This window comes from Pseudorca crassidens, chromosome 2 (genome assembly GCF_039906515.1).
Source record: "Pseudorca crassidens isolate mPseCra1 chromosome 2, mPseCra1.hap1, whole genome shotgun sequence".
NCBI lineage: Eukaryota > Metazoa > Chordata > Mammalia > Artiodactyla > Delphinidae > Pseudorca > Pseudorca crassidens.
The window spans coordinates 12,941,527-12,953,130 of record NC_090297.1 but is presented as its reverse complement, the minus strand read 5'-3'; the positions used below and the strand labels follow the sequence as shown (position 1 = coordinate 12,953,130).

Genomic DNA, 11,604 nt, shown 5'->3' with positions numbered 1-11,604 from the left:
TCAGGGCACCATGCACCACCACTTGAAGGAGAAGGGCTGCCAGCGCACGTTGGTGCTGCAGTGCACATTCCCCTGCTGAACGTGGTAGGTGTAGAAGTCATCGATGAAGGTGCAGTGGAGGCCCAGAGGCTCCAGCAGGGACCGCACCTTCTCCTCCAGGCAACAGCGGCCGTTGATGATGGGCCCGAAGGGCTTGGGGGTGCCCAGGTGCTTCCCCAGCACCAGCATGTTCTTCTGCAAAGAAGCGGGAGCCCAGGTCAGGGGCAGCAGCGTGCAGCCTGCGGCACCATCTGAGCGCCCCCTTCCTCTTCTGACCTTTGGAAATAACAGGCCCACTTCACAGATGAGCAAACTGAGGCCCAGGCCGGTAACGTGAGCTACTTAAGGTCACCCAGCGAGTCTAGGACTTATACTCAAATCTGTCGGACTCCGGGGTCCACATTCTTAACACTGCTCTCTCCTTCCCCACTGCCACCCTGTGGCAAACTCGATTACTCAAGGCCCAGTTTCTCGTTTGACAGAATGTCGTTTCTTTTCTGCTGGGTTTTGTCTGTCATGGAGAAAAAGAAAAGAAAAAAAGCAGATGAATTCAGAGGTCCATTTTGCTCTTCCCAGCAGGTCCAGTCGGGGCTCAGTTTTCCCATCTATAAAATGGGGGCAGCAATGATTCCTAAAATATAGGTTTATTATGAGCATCTGGGAGGCAGATGACTTTAATAAAATAATCTATCAGGGTAAGTTCTCATTAAGAGTTTTAACTTCGCTCCCTTAAATTCTCTTATCTCCAAGCTCAAGTACCACCGCCTCCGTGAAGCTGCCAGTGAGTCAGTCATCCTCCTCTGTGTTTCCATAGCTCCCAGCACAGTGCCTGGCACAGAGTAGGCACTTAATAAATATCTGTTGATATGATCTGGTGAATCAGTGACTACCTATTTTGGGGCACCTTCCATATGTTATACCTTATGTAAGTGACTGTGTTTCCTCCGTTATATTGGGAGGTGGCCTGGTGAGGTGAAAGGATGAGGATTTGGGCTCCAGGCCAACATGGATTTGAATCCCAGCACTACTATTATATAGCTGTGTGGCCTTAGGCAAGTCACTTCGCCTCTCTGAGCCCCATCAGCAAAAAGAACCCAAACACACTTCCATTGCTGTGACAATTGGATAAGAACCTGTATGCAGAGTCTGTGCCAGCTCGTAGTAAGCACGGAGTCAGTCTCCAGGGCTTACGAGTCACCGAAGGGGCATCTCACCGCTCAGATGTAGCCCATGCCAAGTGCCTGGCACTCCTCATTTCTCCGCCTGTTCCATGCCCAGGCCCACGCCCCCACCGCCCATCACGGGGCTCCTGGGAGAGTCATGGCTCAGGCTCCAGCTCCCTCTGGAGCCGCGCACAGTGGAGGTACGAAGTCGGTCCTCCGCATAGCTGATTACTTCATCTGAGATGCCTCATCCCCCATCTGTCAGCATCAGCTTTCTTGCCTGGCTGGGCTAAACTGGAGAAAAAATGAAATGCTTGGGGCCAATTTTATTCCAGGGGTTAAGAGGAGGGTGCCCCCTCCTGTCTCATTTTAGCGAAGGAACCTTTATTCTAAACAAAATCTTCTGCAGCACTTCAGTGCATGACACAGACAAAATCTAAACCACTGCATTTGAGGTCCTACCTTGGAACCCCAGGGCCCTGGAGAACCCAGTTTGAAGACCACTGTGCCAGGGACTACAGGCTCTTCCCTGAACTGTAATCCGCAGCTGCAGCGGGAGAGGGGGCTGAAGGACCCCAGTAGAATTGGGTGAGGTTTCTGCCTGGGCTTTGGGTATTCTTGGAAGAGACATAGCAAGAGGGCAGAGGGACGGGAAATATATACCAGGCGACTTCAAGATGGTGCTGGGGTCAGTTAAAAGTTCTCGACAAAAGTGGATCTCCCTCAAGTTCACCCTTCAGACAGGTGAATCCCACTTAGCCCAGGCAGTGCCAGCCTAACCTCCTCAGAGAGGCCTTCCTGGACCAGTCTGAAAAGGTGCCCCACCTTTATTCCCTTCATGGTACTTAATTCGACCTGAGAGCATCTTCCTTGTTGCTTGTCTCCGCCCCCCAGAACCTGCCCCATTCCTACCTCACCCGCCACCGAAAGTCCACAGGGGGGCAGTTCAGCCAGACCCCAGGCTCTGAATCCCAGCTCTGAATCCCACCTCTTGCCAGGGACCTGGTCTCCCTGGGCATCATCTGTAAAGTGGGGGCGATGATAGTCTTTGACCCCCAGGTGGTTGCCTAAAGCCTCTGTAAGGCGGATAGGGCCGTGCAAACCCCAACGGGTGAGGAGCCAACCAAGCCTCCTGGACCCAGTGCCCAGCTGGCCTCTCTGACTTAAGGCTACTCAGAAGGTCACTTCCTCACCATGTTTGGGAAAAAGGTTTCCACCTTGAGGGTCCCTTTGAAGCCTTTCTGGAGCTTGAAGAGCTGGGGGATGTCCACGATGTCCCCTTCCGTCACGCCCAGCTCCTGTTCCAGTCGATGCATTTCTGGGGGGGCGGGAGGAGGGGACGGCGGTGGGCGGGGCGGGGCTAGCACGGGGCGGGGCGCGGACTGCCGTGGGGGAGGGGCAGGTGGGGCTGAGGCCCGGCCAGGGGAAGGACCACGGACAGGGTCAGGAAGGCGGTGATGGGCACCTCTTTTTCCTCCCTCCTTCCCTCCCTCCCTCTGCTCAGTCCCTCTGCCTCTCTTTTCTGCTTCTGTGTCCCTGCCTTTCCAGTCACTCCAACGCTTGGCCTCTCTCCTGCCTCTGTCCCTCTGTTTCTGAGAGTTTCCCCCATCTTTCTCCAGCTCCAGCTTTGCCAATTCTCTCTCCTCCGTGCATCATCTTGTGTGTATTCCTGTAGTGGTGACCGAGGTCTCCTCTCTCTCTTTCTCTCTCTCACACACACATTGACCCAAATCCCAAGGCTGTTCATCACTGAGCCCGTGGAAGGCTCTGCCTTGGGCCTCTAACCACAGGGAAGGGGGCTGGAGGTGGGGGTGGGAGTGTCGGGTCTGCCCGGGATATGGCATCTCCTGAGCAGCCAGGCTAGTACCTCCACATATGAATTATGTTCTCTCAGTTTCTCGTTTGACAGAATGTCCTTTCTTTTCTGCTGGGTTTTGTCTGTCATGGAGAAAAAGAAAAGAAAAAAAGCAGATGAATTCAGAGGTCCATTTTGCTCTTCCCAGCAGGTCCAGTCGGGGCTCAGTTTTCCCATCTATAAAATGGGGGCAGCAATGATTCCTAAAATATAGGTTTATTATGAGCATCTGGGAGGCAGATGACTTTAATAAAATAATCTATCAGGGTAAGTTCTCATTAAGAGTTTTACCTTCGCTCCCTTAAATTCTCTTATCTCCAAAGGGATCCCGTTTCTGGAGGGGCAAACAGAGGTCTGAGCATTGCCTGATGCTACAGGACATATACAGATATTAGGTGAAAACTCTCAGCCATGGTGACTTCAACCTCTGACTCTGACCAGTGTCTGTGGATTTCACTGAAAAAAATATTTCTTTCTGTGCTCCACCCAGACTGAACTATTTTCAGGTCCTCAAACACACCTTGCGTTCTCCTGCCTCTGTGCCTTTGCTGTTCCTTCTGTCTGGAATATCTCTCTTCCTTCCATCCCACTGCCCCGTTTGCCTGGCCAACTCCTGCTCATCTCTCACGCTCATGCTTGATCTTCGCCTCCTCCAGGAAGCCTTCCTTGAGCTTCTCTCAGACACCCCTCAGTGCCCCTGTGTTTAGTTGTTTCCTTGACTCACTTTGCCCTGGACTCTGGGTCCTGAGGGCAGGGAGCTATTCTGCCCTGTTCATACAGCATCCCCAGCACTTAGCACAAAGCCTGGTGCTCAGTGGCTACTCAGATGTCTGTTGCCTGAATGATTCCGTCTGGCAATAGGAGACCATGTGAAGGCAGAGGAAGTTTCCCAGGTAAAAGAACAGGCACAGCCATCTTACTCTTGACCCCTTGGAACAGCAGAGCCTCCCCATGGCCTTCCTTCATTCGCTCCTGGAACAGTTTGTAGCAGGACCTGGGGCTGGCCAGGAGCAGCCAGAAGCCCTGGGGTCAGAGGTCAGCTTTGCCCCTGGGTCTCCTAAGGAGGAAGGCTCTGCTGAGGGTACAGGGAGTGTGGGTTTGGACCTGGGCAGGCCGCCTCTTACATGCCCCCTCCTGGGGGTGAGGGAAAAACAGAGTCAGGAAGGTAAGGTCAGTCACCCCCAGGCAGAGGCAGAGCTGTGTTTGGAAACCCAAGAAGAAGGCATGTGGCTTCCTCCAGGGAGCCCCCCGGACTGCAACTTCTTGTGCACTGGAACGAAGCTCAGGAACTCATCCACGTGGCCCACAGACAGCCAGTCGGAGCAGAGTTTCACAGGGGCCTGCACCTGCTGGGCACTGAGGAAATCCTGCAGGTCCTCGTGCGTCTCCTGGCTTTCCTTACTGCCAACGCGGGGTTAAAGGAGTGTTATGGGGAGATGGGGGTGGGGGAGCCAACAAAGGTGGGGATTAACAAGGAAGTCTCTTCGGGACTGGGACTTGGCGAAGGGGTCAAGGTTCTCCTTCAGGGAAGGGATTCAGGACCCTGGGATACCTTTTTTTTTTTTTTATTACATCTCCATCTTCGTGAGAAGACCGGGCAGGTGACACACCTCTCATCCCATATTAGTTTCCAGCTGCTGCTGTAACCCAATTCGTGGCTTCAAACAACACACGTTTATCTCTTACGGTTCTGAGGTCAGAAGTCTGGAATCAGTTTCACTGGGCTAAAATCAAGGGGTGGCATGTTGCTTCCTTTTGGAGGCTCTGGCAGAGAATCCATCTTCTTTCCTTTTTCAGCTTCTAGTGGCCACGTTGGCTGGTCGCCTCTTCTTCCATCTCTTCAATGCCCGTCACTCCAACCTCTGTTGCTGTCATCACATGCATTTTCCCACCGCAACCCACCTTCCTCCCTCTCACAAGGAGCGCTGTGATTACATAGAGCCCACCCAGATCCTGAGAATCCCCATCTCAAAATCCCTAACTTAATCACATCTGCAAAGCCCCTGTTGCCATGTAAGACAGCATCTGCTTCTGGGGATTAGGCCACATTTGAGGAGCCATCATTCGGTCTACGTACTGCACCTATAACTCGGCTTCCTACAAGTCGACGGTCTGTACCCTGGGGCTTCATGGGGGCCACAGACTCCCTGAAAACAGATTCCAAATAGTGAGCTTGGGTGCATTTTTCTGGGAAGATGACTAGTCTCAAGGAGGTCTGTGATAGCATAAGTCTAAAAACCATCATTTCCAAATCGTCCCTTTCTCTCTAAAACCCATGCCAACCTGACTTCCTCCCCGGCTGGGCCGTCAACACTGCTCCCTCGAGGTCTTCGTGGTCACACAGCTAAACCCAAGGGCAGTGCCCAGGCTTCCTTGTCCATTAACATCCGAGTCAGCTGGTCACCCTCATGTCCCTCCCACACTTTCTGCACTTCGCTTCGGCCATTGCTCCCTCTCAGCCTCCTGTGCACTGGGGGCCCCAGACCTAGTCCTTGATTCACTCCCTCCTTTGACGATCTCACCCAGTCTCATGAAATACCATCCATGTGCTGACCATGCCCACGTTTATATCTCAGTCTGTATTTCCCTCCCAAACGCCGTACATGTGGCACAATGTCTGACTTGGATGTTGACTAAGTATCTCACATTTGCCCCAAGCAGAACTGCTGATCCCCGCTTCCCAGCTCCTTGTTCCCTGTTCCTCCCCCAGTCCTCCCATCTCAAGGGATGACACCTGCCACTCACAAGGGTCAAAACCTGAAGTCATCTATGCTTGTCTCTCCCTCACAGCATCAGGAAATCCCATTGGCTCTGTCCTCAAAACATGTCCCAAATCTGGCTGTTTCTCACCCCCTCCCCTGCTCCCCTGGTCTGCAACCCCATCATCTTTCCAGTTACAGCACCAGCTTCATCCCCACTCTCCCTGCTCCCACCCTTGCCCCGCTGCCGTCCATTCTCAGTGGGCAGCCAGAGGTTCTCTTTAATAACATCAATCAGGTCATAATCATCCTCTGTTTAAGACTCTGCAATGATTCCCCAGTTTCTCAGATTCTAAACAAATGGCTTTACGATGGCCAAGAAGCTCACAGGATCCGTCTCCCCACTACACCTCATCCCCGTCACCTCTCTGCCTCTCCTACCACTTTGCCTCTTGCTCACTCAGCTCCACCCCTTCGGGCCTCCTCGCTATTCTGTGAACATGCCAGGCATGCCCTGCCTCAGGGCCTTTGCACTGGCTGTTCCACCGCCCAGAACACCCTTCACCAAGATATCTACAGAGTCAACTTCTTCACCTCTTTCCAGTTTTTGCTCCAGTGTCAGCTTCTCAAAGAGGGCTCCCCTGACCATTTTATTTAAAATTGCAATCCAGTCCCCCCACCACTCTGGCACCTGTGAGCCCCTTGATTCTGCTCTTTCTTTTTCTGTAGTACTTGATTTCACCTCCCAACATATAATGTAATGTATTTATTCATTAAACATATTGTTCCTTGTCAATCTCTCTGGGCTAGAATGTCAGCTCCATGAGGGCAGGGGCCTTGGCATTGCTCACCAATAGATTCCAAGTGCCTAGAACAGGGCTGGGCACAGAGTATGTGCTCAAAGAACATTTGATGAATGAATAGCAAATTCATCCAAGTCACTGCCCTGGCTGCCGCCATGAGAAGAAAGCTACCTAGGCGGCAGGCTTGGATTTCTGCAGGCGAATGAAGGGGTATCCATGGTCTGGAGAAGGGCCCCCCAACCCAGAGCAAGATATGCAGGAGATGCTCACATGTGCTACTCGCTACAGATTCCAGCACAGGCTTAGAATGTGGCCAAGTTCTCCTCCAGTCTTTCTGGTTCATCAAAGATGAAAGTCCCAGAGCGGGTGATGCAAATCCATCCTTAACACCCGCTAACCTCCCGTCTTAACAAGCGGAGGGTGGAACCTGGTTCGGAGTTTCTGCAGTCATTTGTGTGGAGCTGGATTTAATAGCACTCTTTTGTTTTCATTCTGTTTAACTTCAAGGTTCAATGCTTCTACTTATGGCAAGTGCTACTGGTGTTCCACCGACCGGTTTAAAATGTACTGATGTTGTCTTGTGGGAGAACACCCACCACGTGTAAGCTGCATGCCAAGTGCCTGGTGTACAGTGATGGGCACTACGGCCCAGGCGTGCCCTTGTGGTGCTTCCAGTCTAGCGGGGAGACAGAGGATGGAAAGTAAACAGTCTGCTGATTTATAACAGAAGGAACCAGCAGTGCTACAGTGGAGAATGCCAGGGGCGTGGATGTGTCCTTCAGTACCAGGATGGCCTCACTAAGGAGGGCATTGAAGCTGAGACCTGAAGGTGGAGAAGCAGCCAGACATGTGAACCGGGAAGCTAACCGGGAAGCGGGAACAGCATATGAAAAGGCCCTGGGGCAAGCACAAGTTGGGTACATTTGAAGAACAGGAAGGAGGCCAGTGGGGCTGGAGCCAGGTGAGGGACAGGGAAAGTGGCCCATGACGGGGTTGGAGAAGCAGATGGGGCCGTTACCTGGCGAGGAGTTTGACTTTTTTTTTTTAACATCTTTATTGGAGTGTAATTGCTTTACAATGGTGTGTTAGTCTCTGCTTTATAACAAAGTGAATCAGCTATACATATATCCCCATATCTCCTCCCTCTTGCATCTCCCTCCCTCCCACCCTCCCTATCCCACCCATCTAAGTGGTCACAAAGCACGGAGCTGATCTCCCTGTGCTATGCGGCTGCTTCCCACTAGCTCTCTATTTTATGTTTGGTAGTGTATGTATGTCCATGCCACTCTCTAACTTCGTCCCAGCTTACCCTTTCCCTCCCCATATCCTTAAGTCCATACTGTATGTCTGCGTCTTTATTCCTGTCCTGCCCCTAGGTTCTTCAGAACCTTTTTTTTTTGTTTTTTAGATTCCATATATATGTGTTGGCATACGGTATTTGTTTTTCTCTTTCTGACTTACTTCACTCTGTATGACAGACTCTAGGTCCATCCACCTCACTACAGATAACTCAATTTCATTTCTTTTTATGGCTGAGTAATATTCCATTGTATATGTGTGCCACATCTGCTTTATCCATTCATCTGTCGATGGACACTTAAGTTGCTTCCATGTCCTGGCTATTGTAAATAGAGCTGCAATGAACACCGTGGTACATGACTCTTTTTGAATTATGGTTTTCTCAGGGTATATGCCCAGTAGTGGGATTGCTGGGTTGTATGGTAGTTCTAGTTGTAGTTTCTTAAGGAACCTCCATACTGTTCTCCACAGTGGCTGCATCAATTTACATTCCCACCAGCAGTGCAAGAGGGTTCCCTTTTCGAGGAGTTTGACTTTGATCCCAATTCTTTTCCTGAGTGATTTGAATACCCCAGACGAGAGTGGCTAAGAGACCGTCGCAGCCCCCCTCTTCCGAGGCTGTCTGTGGGTTGGGTGAGGACACCTGTGCTGCGGTGTCTGTCTGTCTGCCTGGCACCTGGCTTGTGACATCAGAGAGCCTAGCCTTCCTCACTCTTGGAGACATGGCCATGGAACACAATAGGACTGAAATCAGCGAGAAGGGCCAAAGTCTCAGCACAGCTGGCAAATTCATCCTGCTGCTCCTGAAACAGGATTAACCTGATTCTGTGGCAGAGAGACACCAGTGACCCCAACTAAATCCCCTCATTGTCACCACTCAGCACAGGAGAACCAGCGAGTTAAACTCAAGTTTCTTTTCAAAGCCTCCTGTGTGGGCAAGGCTGCTTCCTTTCCCCTTGGGGCACAGGGTGCTCCTTGGAAAGCCATTCAGCACAGCAAACCTTGCACCCCGCACTCTTTCCTTTGTTTTCCCTGGTGCCTGAGGTTAGGGGGCTGTCCAGGCTCAGATCGCAGGCCTGGGGTCTTACTGGGAAAGCAGGGAGCAGGGTGTTCATGGCCCAGTTTGAATTCTAGCTTCACTCGCTTTTTGTGTGACTTCAGGAAAGCTGCTTCACCTCTCTGAGCCTCAGTTTCTTCATCTATAAAATGGGTCTAGGGCTTCCCTGGTGGTGCAGTGGTTGAGAGTCTGCCTGCCGATGCAGGGGACACGGGTTCGTGCCCCGTTCCGGGAAGATCCCACATGCCGCGGAGCAGCTGGGCCTGTGATCCATGGCCGCTGAGCCTGCGCGTCCAGAGCCTGTGCTCCGCAACGGGAGAAGCCACAACAGTGAGAGGCCCGCGTACCACAAAAAAAAAAAAAAAAAAATGGGTCTAGTGATAGCATCTACCTTAGAGGTTGTTAGATTAAATGGGTCCGCTCATGTAAGAATTTAGCCCTTTGAATGCCACAGAACGCGTGCTCAATAAATGTAACCATTATTATTACTATTATTATTATTGTTCTTTGCTGAGTTTGCCCGAAACTGCCAGGTTAGTCAAGCATGCCTCACTAATATGTCACCCTCGCCCCACCCCCCAAACACACGTAGAGACCTTGGCTGACAAAGTCACACCGAGGAAGTGACCACTCTGATCCTGAACACCCCCATGTCCCAGAGGGAGCCCCCCAAAGACCAGCCTCCCACCCAAAAGACAGAGCCTCCAGCTGGACATTGGAGAAGGTTCTGGTCCTGGCCCTACCCTCACCTTCCAGCAAGAGCATCTTTTTTTTTTTTTTTTTTGGCCGCATTGCACAGTATGTGGGATCTTAGCTCTCCGACCAGGGAGCGAATCCGTGCCCCCTGCAGTGGGAGCGTGAAGTCTAATCCACTGGACCGCCAGGGAAGTCCCAAGAGCATCTATGGAGAGGACTTATGTCCTCGGCAGGGTTTTCCTGAGGACAAAATGAGCTCATGGCCAGAAAGGGCTTTGGGAAGGGAAGAGCCAGATCTCATCACATCACAAAAATGCCCCGCAGCCACCTGTGTGGTGGCTGCTTGGGCAGGACGCCCCGGCCACCTGTGTGGTGGCTGCTTGGGCAGGACGCACACCTGCAGGATGCTCAGCAGCAGGCGGGAGTGGGAGACAGAAAAGGAGGAAGGAGGCCTCAAGGCAAGGGTTTCAGCGCTGGTGCCCATCCCTGCCTAGTACGTACCAGCATGCATTTGATGGGGAAATCCTTCAGGCCTCTGTTCCTTGGGGAGGCAAAGACCACGGGCAGCGTTTTGTGTGGGGCTTGGGTGTAGCCGATCTCCATCTCATCCTGTGAAGAGAGAGTGCAGGGGAGGCTGTTACGTGCGCTGCCTGGGTCTCAACCCCCAGCGCAGGGATGGGGGTGTGGAACCATCCACACACTCCCCCTTGCCGTCAAGGGCAAACGCACGTGGGACATTCAACTCCAGAGGAGGGGCTCCGGGAAAGCAGAGCTTACTGTCCTGTATTTGAACCAATGTGTAGTGGAATCAATGGCGTGCCCTTCACTCTCGCTCCTGGTAAGTGCCCGGCCAGATGCCAGGGACCCATGGTGTACGAGCCTGTCCTCAAGGGGGGATCCAGGAGCTGGACACTCACCACCCGGTGCTAGGAGGTGATGGGAGGGAGGTGAGGGGTCTTCGGGAACACGGAGGAGGGACTCCTGATTCAGCTGGGACGGGTCAGAGGAGAGTTCTTAAAAAGAACCTACTGTATAGCACAGGGAACTCTACTCAATGCTCTGTGTTGACCTAAAAGGGAAGGGAATCTAAGAAAGAGAAGACATATGTATATGTGTAACTGATTCACTGGGAACAACATTGTAAAGCAACAATACTCCAGTCAAAATTAATTTTAAAAAAAGAGAAAGAGGGCTTTCCTGGTGGCGCAGTGGTTGAGAGTCCGCCTGCCGATGCAGGGGACACGGGTTCGTACCCCGGTGTGGGAAGATCCCATGTGCCGCGGGGCGGCTGGGCCCGTGAGCCATGGCCGCTGAGCCTGCGCGTCCGGAGCCTGTGCTCCGCAATGGGAGAGGCCACAACAGTGAGAGGCCCCCGTACTGCCAAAAAAAAAAAAAAAAAGAGAGAAAGAGCATTGCTGAGCTGAGGCTGGAGGGCAGCAGTAGCTCCGCCCCAAAGGAGGGCAGGTGAGGCCCCGGCCGAGCCCATGGGGCAGAGACGGGGAGGGTGCAGAAATGAATCGGGTACACATCCTGCCTGTATTTTAGCAGGCAGGCATGATCTTGGACACATCACTATTAGCTGAACCATCCGAAACTGCCATTCTTGGAGGTAAAAAATGGTGGCATATCAGCCACTTCTTCTGGTTCAACCTGATTTAACACAGATGGAAGGATGAGAAAGGAAGAGAGGGTATTATTGGAGGTTTAGAAGAAAGAGGAATGAATTCCCACTGGAAGGATTGAGGACATTTACGGAGGGGATTCGAGCTGGGATTGGATGGGACTGATTTGGACGTGGGGGTGGGAATGGGGAGGGCGGCCGGAGAGAAGGAACAGGGCTACGGGATGGGGTGGGAGCAGGGCGGGCAGCATGGAAGGAGAGGCACGGAGGCTCAGTCAGCCCGCCAACTGCCCACTAGCACCACCCAATGCCAGGTTCTCGGTGCTGAGCTGAATGAGACTCCCTCTCTGCCCTCAGGGGGCTCATGGCACG

General features: G+C 52.4%; 2 protein-coding genes across 2 annotated transcripts in view; both read right to left on the bottom strand.

Moving 5' to 3' along the window:
- LOC137216131 (protein-arginine deiminase type-3-like) overlaps nt 1–11,604 on the bottom strand; it is a 65,936-nt gene continuing 54,332 nt past the window's right edge. The window contains 1 exon segment of the mRNA XM_067722011.1: nt 1–234. Coding sequence (XP_067578112.1) covers nt 1–234 — 234 coding nt within the window.
- Nucleotides 2,384–11,604, bottom strand: part of LOC137212328 (protein-arginine deiminase type-4-like) — a 36,926-nt gene continuing 27,705 nt past the window's right edge. Inside the window, exons 9-15 of the mRNA XM_067715602.1 lie at nt 10,113–10,220; nt 8,571–8,661; nt 7,205–7,382; nt 4,312–4,458; nt 4,182–4,191; nt 3,978–4,080; nt 2,384–2,520 (exon numbers count right to left, since the gene is read on the bottom strand). Coding sequence (XP_067571703.1) covers nt 2,384–2,520; nt 3,978–4,080; nt 4,182–4,191; nt 4,312–4,458; nt 7,205–7,382; nt 8,571–8,661; nt 10,113–10,220 — 774 coding nt within the window. The remainder of the gene's footprint in view (nt 2,521–3,977; nt 4,081–4,181; nt 4,192–4,311; nt 4,459–7,204; nt 7,383–8,570; nt 8,662–10,112; nt 10,221–11,604) is intronic.